Source organism: Penaeus monodon, chromosome 7, assembly GCF_015228065.2.
Source record: "Penaeus monodon isolate SGIC_2016 chromosome 7, NSTDA_Pmon_1, whole genome shotgun sequence".
NCBI classification, from domain to species: Eukaryota; Metazoa; Arthropoda; class Malacostraca; order Decapoda; family Penaeidae; genus Penaeus; species Penaeus monodon.
The window spans coordinates 873,170-890,669 of NC_051392.1; the positions used below are offsets into that span (position 1 = coordinate 873,170).

Genomic DNA, 17,500 nt, shown 5'->3' on the forward strand with positions numbered 1-17,500 from the left:
CCCCCCCCCCCCTTCCTTCCCTTCCTTTCCCCTCCCCCCTTTCCCTTCCCCCTTCCCCTTCTCCTTCCCCCTTCCCCCTTCCTTCCCCTTTCCCTCCCCCCCCCCTTCCTTCCCCTTTCCCCCTTCCCTTCCCCCCCTCCCTTCCCTTCCCTCCCCTCCCCTTCCCTCCCCTCCCCCCCCTTTTCCCTCCCCCTTCCCTTCCCCCCCTCCCCTCCCCTCCCCCCCCCTTCCCTTCCCTCCCCTCCCCTCCCCTTCCCTCCCCTCCCCTTCCCTTCCCCTTCCCCTTCCATTCCCCTCCTCTCCTTTCCCTTCCTTCTTCCCTCCCTCCTCCCCCTCTCCCCCTTCTCCCCCTCTCCCCCCCCTCCTCTCATCCTTTCTCCCTACCTCCTACTCCCCATTCTTTCACAGCATATGTTTGTGTGCGTGGAAGCCGTTGAGTTACGAACATAACTGCGAGAAAAGATCTTTGGTTTAATTTGAGCTTTTTCTTCTTCTTTATTTTCTCTCGAGTTATATAACTAAGGGATTTAAAAAAAAAAGTTCCGGCGGGTTAATACTGCAAGGGAGGGATGCATATTTCAGATTTAGCCGCGTGAGGTAGGTCTGTGGCCTCGGGGCGGGGCAGGTAAGCGCCATGCCTGTCTGGCTCTTCGTGTGCTTGTGAGGACACACACACACACACACACACAACACACAACCACACAACCACACACACACACACACACACCCCACACACACACACACCACACACACACACCCCCATACACACACATAACCCCACATACACCCATACCACACATCCACGCACGCGGCACACACCCCACACACACCACGCGTGCACACGCACATACCACGCCGCGCACCCACACACACACACACACACCACACCACACACACACAACCACCACACACACAAACCCCACACACAACACACACACCACACAAACACACACAGTTATAAACAGATAACGAGTAAGTGGAAATTTAGCAAATTATAGAAGACTGTTGCTTAGTGACGAGTGATAGATAAGCCAGATGTTGATGGAGAGGTCCTAGCCGTTGCAGGGCTGCGAAGGGGTGGACGGAGCTGAGGCGAGGAGGAAAGGGACAGGCGATGCGCGTGCTATGAAGGGGCGGAGGGGAACTGAGGGGAGGGAATGGGAAGGGCAAGGCAAGGCAAGGCAAGGCAAGGCAAGGCAAGGCAAGGCAAGGCAAGGCAAGGCAAGGCAAGGCAAGGCAAGGCAAGGCAAGGCAAGGCAAGGCAAGGCAAGGCAAGGCAAGGCAAGGCATGGCATGGCATGGCATGGCATGGCATGGCATGGCATGGCATGGCATGGCATGGCATGGCATGGCATGGCATGGCATCTGGTTATGAGTGGGCGGAGAGGAGCGAGGGAAGGAAGGAGAAGGAGAGGCGCGAGCGATAAAGGAGCGGGCGCCTTAGAGAGAAAGAAAGGAAAGCGAGGTCGTGAGCTGCGGAGGGACTACAGAGGGAAGGGAAGGGGATGGCACAGATATATTTCTAGATAAGGGGAAGGAAGGGCATTGCTAGCGGCAGGTGGAGGGAATAGCAAGGAGGGAAGGGCAGTGCACAAGCTGTGGAGGGGCTAAAGAGTAGAAAGAAGGGAAGGGAAGGGAGGCCAAGGGAGGCTAAGGGAGGCCATAAAGTGCCGAGGAAATATAGGGAGAAGGGAAGGGAAGGGAGGCTAAGGGAGGCCATAAACTGCCGAGGAAATATAGGGAGAAGGGAAGGGAAGGGAGGCCAAGGGAGGCTAAGGGAGGCCATAAAGTGCCGAGGAAATATAGGGAGAAGGGAAGGTCACAGAAGGGCGGAGGGCCGGGGCTGCAGGGGGCAAGTAGCGAACAAAGCGTCGGGTGAACTTCCGCGTAAGGGCGGCCGTGACCCACAAAGGTCCCGACGGGCGACCGTGGTGGCCCTGCGTTCACACACGACGCGGCGGAGGAGAGAGAATGCGAGCGGGCGTGTGCATGCTGTGTGCACCTGAACACCCTGTGCTTGCTAATGCTTGCTGTCCCTCCTTGCCCAATTGGAGAAGTGTCATTGGGGTGAATTGGGAGTGATGTGCTACCAGGAACGGCGTCAAGGCCATGCTGCGTAGAGGGGGAGGGAGGGGGAGGGGGGTCCTTACCTTGTTCATAGGTGGGAGGGGAAGGGGAAAAGGAGGGGGAGGGAGGGGGGTCCTTACCTTGTTCATAGGTGGGAGGGGAAAAGGAGGGGGAGTGAGGGCAGGGGATTCTATGCGCCTTGAAATGTTTTATTGTAGAGATTCGATTCGGAAGAGAAGTGACCATGCGATGGCATGGAAAGAAACGGAAAGGGGAGAGAGAGAGAGAGAGAGAGAGAGAGAGAGAGAGAGACAGACAGACAGACAGACAGACAGACAGACAGACAGACAGACAGACAGACAGACACAGACAGACAGAAAGACAGAAAGACAGGCAGAGAAAGAGAAGCCGACAGACAGTCTGCCAGACAAACAGACTTGCGCTTCGAAAACACGGGAGCGACCGCCGTGATCGCCGCGATGAATATTCCCGCCGTGAGCTCCTCTCCTTTGTTCCTCCGCGATCCGCATACCTGCAGCCGACGTCGAGAGATGCGGATAACAAGCGGATTCAAATTAGGCCGCGCGCAATGACGGCAAACAGACCCTTGTTTGCGCGGCGTCGAGTGTCAGCGTGCAACACCGGCGCCCCTTTTGTGCCCGCCTCCACCGCGCGGCTCAATTGCAGGTTGCACTCGCCCGCGGAGCAAAGGAGTTTCTTGGGATGACTGTGCAAGCGTGGGATGGTAGTCGGTGTGGCTAGGGAGGATGGGGAGGGTAGGGAGGGTGTGGTGTACCCCTATGTCGTCGGGTTGTTTATGGCATGTGTGTTTTTAATTGGTGTTGTTGTTTATGACGTGTGTGTTACGTTGTTGTGTTATTTGTTTTAATGGCGTTGCGTTCTTGCTGTGTTATCTGTTATATTTTTTACATTTTTATGTTTATTGCGGTATATTAATGACTCTACTTTTGTATTAATATTCTCATGGTGTTTGCATTATTTTTTTTCTGTATTTACTGAATGTTACATATTTACAATTATTATTTCACGAAATTCATGCAAGAATATTTTCGCATCCTAGATTTTATTTATTTATTTATTCATTGTTATTATTATTTTTTATTATTACTATTTTTTCTTTTTCTAATCAGATGGCATTGCTCCGATATTTCGGCGATTCCGTTGGGTGGTCTTATCTTTAAACCTTCAAAAAGAACCATATATTTTTTTTTCTCTTCGATATTTGTTGCATAAAAAGAAGAAACAAAACAAAGAAGAATATTGGTAATGAGATCCCGCCAAGAGATTGCTGATGATGGAGAATAAAATCCCGGGGAAGCGCACGCGATGGTCTGAGGTCGTTCGCTTTACTTCATTAGAGACATGAGGCTATTAGTTAAGTTAATAAGAGCCTTGCGTGATGGGCTAATGAACCCATCTCTCTCTCTCCCCTCTCTCCCCCCTCCTCTCCCTTTGCGTTCCTATTCCTTAATCTTCCTATTCCCTTTTCTTCCTGTTCTCTTTCTCTTCCCTCTTCTTCTTCTGCTTCTTCTTCTTCTTCTTCTTCTTCTTCTTCTTCTTCTTCTTCTTCTTCTTCTTCTTCTCTTCTTCTTCTTCTTCTTCTTCTTCTTCTTCTTCTTCCTCTTCCTCTTCCTCTTCCTCTTCCTCTTCCTCTTCCTCTTCCTCCTCCTCCTCCTCTTCTTCTTCTTCTTCTTCTTCTTCTTCTTCTTCTTCTTCTTCTTCTTTCCCTTCTCTTTACCCTTTCTATTCTCCTTCACCTTCTCTTCCTCCTTTCCCTTTTCCTTTTTACATTTCATTTCCCTCTCCCTTCCCTACTCCTCTCTCCTTTCTCTCTCCCGTCTTTCTCCTCCTCCCATTCCCCAGCCCCCACCCTTCCTTCTCTCTCCATCCCTTCCTTCCCCTCCTTTTTCTCGCCATCTTGCTCCTCCCTCGTTCTCATCACCCTCCATCTCTCCCCTTTCTTCTCTCCTTTGTGTCTTCTCTTCCCTTTCCTTTCTTCTCCCCACTATTCCTTCTCCTGTCCTCTTTCTCCCCTTTCCTTTCCCCTGTCTCCCCTCTCCTCTCCACCCACTCTCCCTTCCTCTTTCCACCCACGCTCCCTCCTCCCTTTTCTCCTCCCCCTCCCCCTACCTTTCGTTCGCCCTCACCTCGCTCCCCTTTCCTGGTCTTCCCTCTCTCCTCTCTCTCCTCTCTCTCCCTCTCCCCTCTCTCTCCCCTTTCCTTTCCCCTCTCTACCCCATCATCCCTTTCCCCCATCTTCCCCTCTCCCTCTCTTCCTCTCTCCTCCTCTTCCCCTCTTCCCCTCCTCCCCCTCTTCCCTTCTTCCCCATTTCCTCCTCTTCCCCATTTCCTCCTCTTCCCCTCTCCTCCTCTTCCATTCTTCCCCATTTCCTCCTCTTCCCGGACGTCCAACGTGATGAAGGCGTATTAATGAAGTGACGTTGTCCGCCGATAACATCGAAGTGGGTTAGCTCTCTATTCTCACCACATTTCCTCGTCCTCCTCCTCCTCCTCGTCCTCCTCCTCCTCCTCGTCCTCCTCCTCCTCCTCGTCCTCCTCCTCCTCCTCCTCTCTTCCTCCTCCTCCTCCTCTCCCTCCTCCTCCTCCCTCTCTTCCTCCTCCTCCCTCTCTTCCTCCTCCTCCCTCTCTTCCTCCTCCTCCCTCTCTTCCTCCTCCTCCTCATTACCACTAATGCTGTTAGAACAAGGACACGCACACACAAGCCGCCGCTTTTTCATTATTTTTATCAGGGTTATGGAACCGGTAGTGTCAGAAACTTTATTATCAAGGCTTTCTATTGGTGACTTCAGGCCTATATGCGTGGCTTTATGGTCGGGGGAGGGGGGGGGAGCCTCTGTATTCGCCATGGCTTTCGTTATACGTGGCTTTGTGTCCGTGTGTGGGGTGAGCGGGTCCGTAGTTCGGTAGTTCGGGGATCCACTGTAGTTTCGGGTCTTTTGTGACGCTATATCCGAACGTTTTTTTTTAATGGCCGTGGCTTTATATGCGTCCGTGGCTATCCCCTCCTTCCTTCCTTCCGCCCGCCCGCCCGGTATGCAGGCCTAACATTGAGCTGTGCAATTATTCATCAACCTTCGTGAGGTGAATGGGTCGGGTTTGCTCTCTCTGTCTCTGCCTGTGCCTCTCACTCTGTGTTTCTCTCTCTTTCTCTGTCTGTCTCTCTTTCTTTCTCTCTCTCTCTCTTACTCTATTTGTGTCTCTCTGTCTGTGTCTCTGTCTCTCTTTCTGTTTGTGTCTCTCTCTCTGTCTCTGTCTCTCTGTCTCTGTCTCTCTGTCTCTGTCTCTCTGTCTCTGTCTCTGTCTCTCTCTCTCTCTCTCTCTCTCTCTCTCTCTCTCTCTCTCTCTCTCTCTCTCTCTCTCCTCTCTCCTCTCTCTCTCTCTCTCTCTCTCTCTCTCTCCTCCCTCTCTCCTCCCTCCCCTCCCTCCCTCCCTCCCTCCCTCCCTCCCTCCCTCCCTCCGCCTTTCTCCCTTCCCCGTCTCTTTTCTCTTCTCTCTCCTCTTTCTCTCAAACGTTATCTTTATTATCATTTTCATTATCTAAAATCAGTTGCTACCGCACAGATTTCTCCCGTTAAAAAAATCCCTTGTATAGTAAAAAAAAAAAGTGTAACAATACGGTGTCTTTCGTTAAGGTTATTTACACATGGGATTTGTATACTCGCCGTGTCAGGTGGGGTGGGGTGGTGGGGGGTATCAGCTGTTTTTTTTCTGTCCCTTTTGCTTCGTTGTGGGAGGAAGGGAAGGGAGAAAGAATAAAGTGTGGGGGGAGGAAATTAAGAGGAAGCGGGAGAGGGTGAAGGAGGTAATGGGGGGGGAGGATGAGAGAGGGAATGAAGGAGGGAGCTGGGAGGGAGGGAACAAGGGCTGGGGAGCGGGAGGGAGGGAGGTAGTTATGGAAATGAGGAGAGGGAATGAAGGAGGGAAATGAGGAAGGAGAGAGAGTGAATGGATGGAAGAGCGAGAGAGAAAAAAAAAGATAGAAAGAGGGGGACAAAACGAAAGGAAAAGATAATAAGATTGAAAAGGGGCATGGAAAGAGGATGAAACAAAATGACTAAACAGAAGTCCGGAGAAATGAAAGGAAACGAGAAAAAGGAAAGAGAGGACGGAAAGAAGGTGGAGGAGGGGAAGGTAGGGGAGGGGAGGAGTAGGAAAGGGGGGGGGTGAGAGAACTTGACGCACGTGTAAATATTTGTCCTTTTTTATATCCTGTGATGAGAAGGTGGAATATGAAAGAGGCTGGGACTTCGCACTCACAGGTCGGCGTTTTTTGCCTCTCTCTCTCTCTCTCTCTCTCTCTCTCTCTCTCTCTCTCTCTCTCTCTCTCTCTCTCTCTCTCTCTCTCTCTCTCTCCTTCTCTCTCTTTTCCCATTTTTTATCCTGTCATTTTCTTTTCTTTTTCATACGCTCACGCAAGATCTATACTTATATAGACCTTGCGCGCACACATGTTCACACACGCATACGCACATGCACACGCACTCCATCACTCCCCCGTTCTCACCCTCCTTCCCTCCCTCTCACCCTCTATTCCTCCCTGCCTCCCTCTCTTTCACCCTCCCTCCCTTTCTCTCCCTCCCTCCCTCCCTCCCTCCCTCCCTCCCTCCCTCCCTCCCTCCCTCCCTCCCTCCCTCCCTCCCTCCCTCCCTCCCTCCCTCCCTCCCTCCCTCCCTCCCTCCTCTCTCGGAACGGAATGAGAGAATGTGTGGGAAGAGAGACGAGGGGAGGAGAGTAATATCGGCCTATTGATCAATATATTATTCTGTCGTTGGGTATCGACTCTGACAGGGTGAGAAGTAAGGGTGGAAAGGCCAAGGGTGTAAAGGGGAGGGGGAGGGAGGGGGAGGGAGGAAGAGGGAGGAGAAAGGAGGTGGGAGGGGGAGAAGGGGGCTAGTGGGGAGGAGGAGGAGGAGGAGGAGGAGGAGGAGGAGGAGGAGGAGGAGGAGGAGGAGGAGGAGGAGGAGGAGGATGAATGAGACGCGAAAGGGGAGGGAAAATGGGGAGGACAGGGAAGATGTAGAGTAGGTTCATGGTAGATGATGGTAGACCAATCGGATAAAAGGGGTCCATGGTAGTTGATCGTAGTTCATGGTAGGTCCTGATAGGTCCTGCAGTTCATGGTAGTTGATGGTAGACTGCTGGTGCGATGGAAGAAGTCCGCGGAAGGACATGGCAGACTCCTGGAGTTGATAGACTGGTTCATGGTTGAGAAACCAGAAGAAAATAGAGAAGGATGGGAAGAAGAAGAAGAAGAAGAAGAAAAAGAAGAAGAAAAAGAAAAAAGAAAAAGAAAAAGAAAAAGAAAAAGAAAAAGAAAAAGAAAAAGAAAAAAAGAAGAAGAAGAAGAAGAAGAAGAAGAAGAAGAAGAAGAAGAAGAAGAAGAAGAAGAAGAAGAAAGATGAAGGTGTTGATAACTAGTTTGTGTGTGGGTTGGGGGGGGGGGAGGATTAAAAGGCATATATGTTTGCCCTAAAACGTTCGCGCTGGGAAATTTTCATCTCATATTCGCGCGCGGCGGAAAATGTGTGGATTTAATAAAAATTCCCCAATATTTCACGATTTTTCTAATAAACCGTTGCGAGCTACAGGGGTCGGTTCCTCTGGCTTGGCGAATTTCTTCTTGCTTAGCATTTTTATTTTATTATGTTTTATTTTTCCAAATATATAATTACTATTTGATTTCCTATTTGATCATCATATCATCATCATCATCATCATCATCATCATCATCATCATCATCATCATCAATCATCATCATCATCATCATCATCAATCATCAATCATCATCATCAATCATCAATCATCATCATCAATCATGATGTATATTATAATTATCATCATATTAGCTTTTTTGCTCATCATCATCCAGTAGTACAACGTCCCTTCCCTCGCCAAGATACGTTGCCGAGGTCGGCGTGAGACCCGGGCCTTGCATTTCCAGCCTTGGTTCACTTTACCCGTTCGATGTGATGCAAATTTTCTCTTCTTGTTGAAATTATATTATTTTTTTGTGGTTGTTGTTATTGTTTTGTTTTTTCTTTGTTATCAGTGAGGAGTTTCATGGTGTATTACCTTTATTAATATCATCGTTGTTATCATTATCATTATTGTTTTTTTTTATGGTTATTATGACTGTTGTTTTTGTTTTCAGTGATGAGTTTCATGATGTTGTTACCTTCATTATCATCATCGTTATTATCATTATCATTATTGTGCGTTATGATAATAATTATTATTTTAGATATGATTGTAATTATCACCATTGCCACATTTACATTATTCCATGATTATTATTGCCATTGTTACCATTATTTACATATCATTGAAGAAACATCAGTACAGTCGATATTATTAGTTTTTATTACTATTACCCCATTTCCATTATAACTACAATTATTGTTATCACCGTTACCGTTAGTACAATTATTAGCACCACCATTACCATCACTATTACCGTATTTTATTACAATTATCATCATCACCATTACCATTTCGTATTCTCATCATTTATAATATTATTATAATTCTTCCCTTCCTAACTCTTCCCTTCTCCTATACATGTTTACACTTATTTGTAGTATTATTTATAGTATCGTTGTGATTCCCTTCCTTTCTCTACCCCTTGTTTTGTTCACTTGTTTACACTTATTGATTTTGTTTATATTCTTTTGTTTATAATTACTATAGTTATTAAATTTTTGTTTTTGTTTTTGTTTTGTTCAAATGTTCACTCATAATTTTGTTTATATTCTTTTGTTTATAATTATTATGATTATGATTATTTTATTCTTTTGTTCACACGTTTACTCATAATATTAGTTATATTCTTTTGTTTATAATTATGATTATTATATTTTATTCTTTTGTTCACACGTTTACTCATTCATAATATCATGGCAATTGTTCCCTTGCTGACCTCCCCGCCTTTCGTCCCCAGGCGTACGTGCGGCGCTTCCCGACGTGTGACATGATCCCCATCATGGCCGGGACTGACGTCATCAAGGAGCACACGTCTAAAGATAAGGCGGTCACGCAGATCTCGCGGCGTTGCAGGTTGCATGTGGAGGCGCCTTATCTGCTCAAAAAGGTAGGGAGTCTTATGGTTTGTGTTTGTTTATTTGTTTAGTGTTTTTTTTTTTTAAGTGGTACCTTATTTACCCGGGTGTGAGTTTTTTTTTTTTTTCATTTTTGTTTTGTTTAAAAAAAAATTATCGTGTTATTATAGTTATTATTATTATTATTATTATTATTATTATTATTAGTAGTAGTAGTAATAGTAATAGTAGTAGTAGTAGTAGTAGTAATAGTAGTAGTAGTAGTAGTAGTAATAGTAGTAGTAGTAGTAGTAGTAATAGTAGTAGTAGTAGTAATAGTAGTTATAGTAGTAGTATATTAGTAGTAGTATAGTAATAGTATTAGTAGTATTGTAGTAGTAGTTATTAGTATTAGTTTTTTTCTTTTTCTTTTCTGAGCTCTCGTGTTTTGTTTTGTTTTTATTCTCCTCTTTGCTTCTTTGGTCTTCGTTGTTTATCGTTTTCTTCGTTTTCTTTTACTTTCTTGCCTTGAGAAAGATATTTTTTTCCATCTTCATTTTTCTTACTTGGTAAAAATCTCAATCACGTTTTCCTTTTTTTTTATTCTCTTCAATGATTTTTCTTATTTTTTTTTCTTTTTTTTTTTTGTTATTTTATTTATATTTCCAAGTTTTCTTCGAATACAAGAAAATAGATGATGATTCGTGAGATGAAATAAATAGATTAATTGATAATTGAATGAATAGATAAAAAAAAACAGTGAACTGATCACAAACGAAACAAACTAATGGAATTGTATGATAAAAGACTCAAATGAAACAAGGAAGAGAAGAAACTGATAAAGAACCAAACAGGTAAACAGCCAAACAATTGAGAAACAGGCAAACAACCAATTTCTTTATAAGTGACCAGACAAACAAAGAAAGAAACAACGGAAAGTGACAAACAACCGAATAACCAGACAATCGACTGACAAACAACCAGACAATCGACTGACAAACAACCAAACAACCAAACAATCGACTGGCAAACAACCAGACAATCGACTGACAAACAACCAAACCGTTAAAGCGTCAACCCAACTAAACGAAAACAACAATAAAGGATCATATTAGCGGATCATTAAACAAGTGCCCGTAATCGCGTTGAATATTGACGAGGCAGAACAGGATCCACTGTTGATTCGCGTTGACCAAGTTGCGAATGACGCCTGTACATTTTTTTACGTGTTGTGTTGTGTGTGTGTGTTGTGTGTGTGTGTGGTGTGTGTGGTGTGTTGTGTGTGGGTGGGTTGTGTGTGTGTGTTTTGTGTGTGTGTGTGATTAATTGTGTAAGGCCATTGCCATCATCAGAATGGATTTATTATTTTTTAATTATTTATTTATTTATTATTATTATTTTTTTTTTTGGAGGGGGGGGGGGGCAAATTATATCGAGTCACTAATGACAGCTTTATGGAATTTGCTTATATATTGTATATATATATATATATATATTTATATATATATAATCCTATATATTATAATATACATATATATATTATATACAATATAATAGACATATATATATACATATATATATATAATATATATATATTATATATATATATACATATATATATATATATTATATATATATATACATCTATATATATATATATAATATATACATATATAGATATGATATATAGACATATTATATTATAATATAGTATATATACATATATATATACATAGATATATATATATATATATATATATCTATATATATATACATATATATCTCTATATATATATAATATATAACATATCATCATCTCTATATATCGATTATATATATTATACTATCTACATATATTCTCTCTAATCTTACTCTAGACTATTATATTAATACCATCTATATATATATATATCTCATTATATCTATTCCTTATACCTCTATATCTTATATATCTACTATATATTATCTTATATATATCCCTCTAGATATCTTTCTTAGTATCATCTCTCCTTATCTCTATTATAATACCTATCTATATCTATATATATATATATCTATTATCTATATTCTATATCTACATATGCCTCTCTATATATCTCTATATTATCATCTATACATATATCTATATATATATATATATATATCTCTATATACTATCTTCTCTCTCATCATCGTATCTCTCTACTCTCATCTACCTCATATCTTATATCTATATATATATATAATATCCATCTTCTACTTATCCTATATATATAATTATATCTATCTATACTTCTTCTATTATCCCTCCGATCGCTATATATATATCCTATCTATTCTCTATATCTATACTCTCTCTACTCTATCTTCTTATCTATCTTCTCTCTTATCTCTCTCTCCCTCTCTCTACTCTCTCTCTCTATATCTATCTTACTATCTTCCCCAGCTCGCTCTATCTCGAGCTCTCTCTCTTCTCTCTTCTCTCCTCATCATCCATCGCTCTTTCTCTCTCTTCTCTATCTCTCCCTCTCTCTCTCTATCTCTATCTATCTACATCTATTATATCTCTCTCCATCTACTCCTCTCCCCTACTCTCCTCTCTATATCTTCTCTCTAACCTCTCTCTCTATCTCTATCTCTCCCTATCTACTCTCTCGCTCGTACCTTCTTCATATCCTCGCTCCCTCTCTAATCTCTATCTCTCTCTATCTCTCTCTCCCTCTATCCTTGCTCTCTCTCTCTCTCTCTCTCTTTCTACGCCCTCTCTCTCTCTCTCTCTCTCTCTCTTCTCTCTCCATCTTTTCTCTCTATCTTAATCTCTATATCTCCCTCTATATCTCTCTCTCTCACATCTATCGCTTTCCGTAATTCTCTTTATCGCATATCTCTCTACTCCATCTCTCCTCTCTATATCTCTCTCTCTCTCTACCTTATATCTCTTCCCTATCTCTCTCTATCTCTACATCTCTCTTATCATATCTCTCTATATCTGTCTCTCTCTCTCTATCTTACCTCTATCTTCTCTCTCTCTCTCTCTTCTCTATGTCTCTCTAGTCTGTCTCTCTCTCTCGCTGTCTCTCTCTCTATGTCTCCTTCTCTCTGTCTCGCTCTCTACTTGTCTCTCTCCTCTCCTGTCTCTCTGTCTCTCTGTCTCTCTCTCTCTCTTCTCTCTGTCTCGCTCTCTGTGTCTTCTCTCTCTCCTGTCTCTATCTCTTCTCTCTCCTCTCTCTCCTTCCTCTCTGTCCTCTCTCTCTGTCTCTCTCTCTTCTCTCTCTCTCTATCTGTTCTCGCTCGTCTCTCTCCTCTCTCTGTCGTCTCTCTCTCTCTCTCTGTCTCTCTCTCTCTGTCTCTCTCTCTGTCCCCTCTCTCTCCTCTCTCTCTCTCTCTCTCTCATCTCGCTCTGTCCCTCTATCTCTCTCCTCTGGTCTCTCTCTCTCTCTCTCCTCTCTCTCTACTCTCCTGTCTCTCTCGTGTGGGGCTTGGTCTCTCTCGCTCTGTATTCTCACTCTCGCTCTGTCTCTGTTCTCCTCTCTCTGTTACATCTCTCTCTGGTCCATCTCTCTCTGTCTCTCTCGGCTCCTCTCCTCTCTGTCTCCTCTCTGTCTCTCTTCTGTCTCTCTCTCTGTCTCTCCTCTGCTCTCTCTCTCTGTCTCTCTCTTCTCTCTCTGTATCTGTCTGATCGCTCTCTCTGTCTCTCTCTCTCTGTCTCTCTTCTGCTCTCTCTCTCTGTCTGTCATACTCTCCTCCCTGTCATCTGTCTCCCTTGTCCCCCGGCCTTTGGCGCCTGCCCTTCTCTCCTCTCCTCTCCTCCTCTCCCCTCCTCTCCTCCTCTCTCTCTCTCCTTGGCTCTCCCTCCTCTCTCTCTCTCTCTCTCTCGTCTCTCTCATCTCTCTCCTCTCATCATCTCTACTCTCTCCTCACTTCTCTCTCTCTCTCTCTCTTCTCCTGTCGATTATTAGTCAGCTCTCCTCTCTCTCTCTCTCTCTCTCCCCTGCTCCTTCTCTCTCTCTCTCCCTTCCTCTCCTCTCTCTCTCCTCCTTTTCTCTCTCGCTCTCTCTCCTTCTCTCTCTCTCTCTCTCTCTCTCTCCTTCTCTCTCTCTCTCTCTCTCTCTCTCTCCTTTCCCTCTCTCTCTCTTCTCATCTCCCTCTCTCTCCTCCTCTCTCTCTCTCTTCTCTCTCTCCTCTCCCTCTCCTCATCTCTCTCTCTCCTCTCTCTCCTCTCTCTCTCCTCTCCTCTCCTCATCTCTCTCTCTCCTGCCATCTCTCTCTCTCTCTCTCTCTCTCCCTCCCTCTCCTCTCTCCCCTCTCTCTCTCTCCCTCTCTCTCTCCTTCTCTCTCTCTCTCTCTCTCTCTTCTCTCCCCTCTCTCTCTCTCTCCTCAGTCTCCCTCAGTCCTCTCGCTCTCTCTCTCTCACTCCTACTCTTCCTCTCTTCCCACTCTCTCCTCTCTCTCGTCTCTCCTCTCTCTCTCTCTCCCGTCCTCTCTCTCTCTCCCTCTCTCTTCTCTCTTCTCGTATCTCCCCCCCGGCTCTCTCTCTCTCTCTCCTCTCTCTCTCTCTCGTTTTGCCTCGGGCTTCTCTTGTGCCTCCCCGGTCGGGCCCCTCCGCTAGCCCCCTTTTTGGGCCCCTGTTTTACCCTTTCGCTTTTGCCCTGTCGCCGCTCTCGCCGTGCCATTCCGTCCGTGTTGTGTCGGGCCCCAGCTCTTGCCGGCGCTGCGCCCCTCTTCTCCTCGGCTGGTTGCGGCCGTCCGCTGTGTGGTTCGGCCTCCGGCCGGCTGTCATTTGTTGCGCTCCGCCAGGCGGACCGTCACGCTCGGCGGCGGGGCGTCGCTGCGCCGGCGGCCCCGTGGCGGCCGGGGCGCGGCCGCGGCGGGGGCCGGGGCCTCGTTCGTCGTCCGTCGTCCGCGTGTCCCTTGTCGTCGTCCTGAGTTCTCGTCTGCTTCGCCTCCGCGTGCTTCTCCTCCTCGTGCTGCTAAGGTGCGGCTGACTGCTTCTGCTGCTGCTGCTGCTGCTGCTGCTGCATGCTGCGCCTCTGCTAGCTGCTGCTGCTGCTGATGCTGCTGCTGACTCTGCTGCTGCTGCCGGGGAGCGGCGGAGGCGGCGGCGGCGCGCGGCGGCGGACCGGCCGGCGGCGGCGGCGGAACCCTTGATTGCAAAGCTGCATCGTAGAGGTTACCCTCCGCCTGACCAAACCTTTTGGCCGAACCGCTGCCCTCCCGATCCCCTTTTGAGTCGTTTAGAACAGGAATTATCTGCCCCGACCGCTGGGACCTCTGCCTCCCCCCCCCTCCCTTCCATCTCCTCTCTTTTCCTCCTCCCTTCTCTCGCTCTCTCTCTCGCTCGCTCTCTCTCTCTCTCTCGGCTTCATCTCCTCTCTCCTCTGCTCTCTCTCTCTCTCTCGCTCTCTCGCTCTCTCTCTCTCGCTCTCTCTCCTCTCTCGCTCTCGGGAGGTCTTCTCTCTCTCCCTCTCGCTCCTCATCCTCGATCTCTCTCCTCTCCTTTCATCTCTCTCTCTCTCTCTCATCTCGCTCGCTCGGCTCGCTCCATCGTCTCATCGCTAAGCGCTCTCTCTCCCTTTCTCCAGTCTCTCCCCTCTCTCTCATCCTCTCATCTCTCTCTCCTCGGGCTCTCTCTCGTCTGTCCTCTCCCTCTCTCTCTCCATCTCTCTCTCTCTCTCATCTCTCTCCGCGGAACTCTCCTCTCTCTCTCTCTCTTCTCTCTCTCTCCTCTCCCTCATCTCCCGCTTCTCTCTCTCTCACTTCTCTCATCTCTCTCTCTCCTCCCTCTCTCCTCTCTCCTCTCTCTCCGCTCTCTTCGCTCGCCTCGCTCTCCTCCGCTCCTCTCTCTCGCTCTCTCTCTCTCTCTCTCTCTCTCCTCTCACCTCACAATACTCTCTCTCTCCTCGCTCTCGATCTCTTCTCTCTCCCCTCTCTCTCCTCTCTCCTCTTCCTCCTTCCTTCAATCTCCTCTCCCTCTTCTCTCCTTCACTCCTCCCTCGTCTCCTCATCTCCTCTCCTCTCCCATCTCGCTTCTCGCTCTCTTCGCATCTCTCGCTCTCTCGCTCTCTTCTCTCCTCGCTCATCTCTCTCTCTCACTCCTCTCTCCCATCTCTCTCTCTCTCCCTCTCTCTCTTCTCCTCATCTATATCCCTCTCCCTCTCTCTTCTCTCGTCTCTCTCCTCTCTCCTCTTCTCTCTCGTCTCGCTCCGCTCTCTCTCTCTTCTCTCTCTCATCTCTCGTCTCTCTCTTTCTCTCCTCCCTCCTCCCTCTCTCCCCCTCCTCCGTCCTCCTCCTCCTCCCCTCCTCCTCCTCCTCCCCTCCTCCTCTCCTCCACCCAACCCCATCCCTCCCCTCCCTCCCCCCTACCCCAATCCTCCCTCCCTACCCCCCCATCCCCTCCCCCCTACCCATCCCCCCCTACCCCATCCTCCTCCACCTCCTAAGACTCATCGACCCACGATTTATCCAAATCTTTCCCGGGAGTCTCGCGGAACCCCGAGATCTGGTGGGCGAGTTCGAGGGAGGCGGCGGTGGCGGTGGCGGTGACTGAGAGTAAGACTGAGAGTAAGACTGAGAGTAAGAGTAAATGAGAGCGAGAATAAGAGCAAGATCAAGAGTAATGGTGAGAGAGAGAGAGAGACAGAGACAGAGACAGAGACAGAGACAGAGACAGAGACAGAGACAGACAACAGACAGACAGACAGACAGACGACCCAGATAGAGAGAGAGAGAGAGAGAGAGAGAGGAGAGCGCGAGAGAGAGAGAGAGAGAGAGAGAGTCGGAAGGAATTGAGACTTCGTGTCTTGTTTTGGCTTGACCCTTTTATTACATGTGCGTGTACACACAGACAAAAAAGGGAGGGAGGAAGAGAGGAAATGAAGTAAGCGCGGAAGTGAGGCAGACAAGGAAAGAGAAACGGACAAGGAGAGGAGGAATGCGAGATAAGAGAATATATATATATATATATATATATATATATATATATATATATATATATATGGATAATATATATATATATATAATTTTCCTCTTGTCCTCTTCCTCTTCTCTTCTTCTTCTTCCTCTTCTTCTTCTTCCTCTCTCTTCTTCTTTTCCTCTTCTTCTTCGTCCTCTTCTTCTTCTTCCTCTTCTGTTCTTCTTCTTTTCTTCTTCTTCTTTTCTTCTTCTTCCTCTTCTTCTTCTTCCTCTGTTCTTCTTCTTCCTCTTCTTCTTCTTTCCTCTTCTTCTTTCTTCCTCCTCTTCCTCTTCCTCTTCTTCTTTTCTTCCTCTTCTCTTTTCTTTCTTCTCTTCTTCATTCTTCTTTCTTCCGTCTTCTTCTTCTTCTTCTTCTTCTTCTTCTATCACTCCGTCCCTCACTCACTCTTGCAGCTCCTGTTACTCAGTCACTCACACATACACTCTCATATGCAGTTGCTCATTGGTATTCATCCACTCACTCGCTCTTTCATCCGCAGTTACTTGCTCATTTACTCACTCGCTCGCTCTTTCGCTTACTCACTCTTTCACTCACTCACAATCAACGGTCTTCACTCACTCCTTTCCACTCACATCTTTCACTCACTCACTCACTCACTCTTTCACTCTTTCACTCACTCACTCTTTCACTCTCACTCACTCTTTCGCTCAATCTTTCACTCACTCTTTCACTCACTCACTCACTCTTTCACTCACTCTCACTCACTCCTTCACCACATCTTTCGCTCACACATCACTTCTCTCACATCTTCGCTCACTCCAGTCACTCTTCGCTCATTCACTCACACTTTCACTCACTCTTTCACTCACTCACTCACACTTTCACACACTCTCACTCACTCTTTCACTCACCCTTTCACTCACTCACTCACTCTTTCACTCACTCTTTCACTCACTCTTTCCCTCGGCCACAGCCAAGAGAGACTTCACTCAGAGCATAAAGGAAGTGAGAATCCGAGAGGAGCCGCTGCTTGAAGGCACAAAAGAAAGGAACTGAATTGCTTGCGGCTCTTGTCCATTGCGGAGAGGGGGGGGGGGGGGGGGGAGGGGGGGGGGGAGAGGAAGGGAGGAGGAGAGAGTGGAGGAACGAGGGGGAGGGGGAAGGGGGGAGGAGAGAGGGAGAGAGGGGGAGTGGGAAGGGGGGGAGGAGAGGAGGAGAGGGGGAGGGAAGAGGGGGATGAGAAGGAGAGAGGGGGAGGGGAAGGTGGAGAGAGAGAGGAGTAGAGGGGGGGAGGGGAAGGGGGGAGGAGAGAGGAGGGAGGGGGAGGGAAGGGGGGAGGAGAGAGGAGGAGAGGGGGGGGAAAAGGGGGAGGAGAGAGGAGGAGAGGGGGAGGGGTGGGGGGATGGAAGAGGAGAGAGGGGGGGGGGGAAGGGGTAGGAGAAGAGGAGGAATATGGGGAGGGAAA

General features: G+C 47.1%; 1 protein-coding gene across 1 annotated transcript in view; it reads left to right on the plus strand.

Moving 5' to 3' along the window:
* LOC119574938 (SEC14-like protein 1) overlaps positions 1–17,500 on the plus strand; it is a 76,644-nt gene that overhangs the window by 29,999 nt on the left and 29,145 nt on the right. Inside the window, 1 exon segment of the mRNA XM_037922226.1 lies at positions 9,047–9,196. Within this exon segment, the coding sequence (XP_037778154.1) occupies positions 9,047–9,196 (150 nt within the window).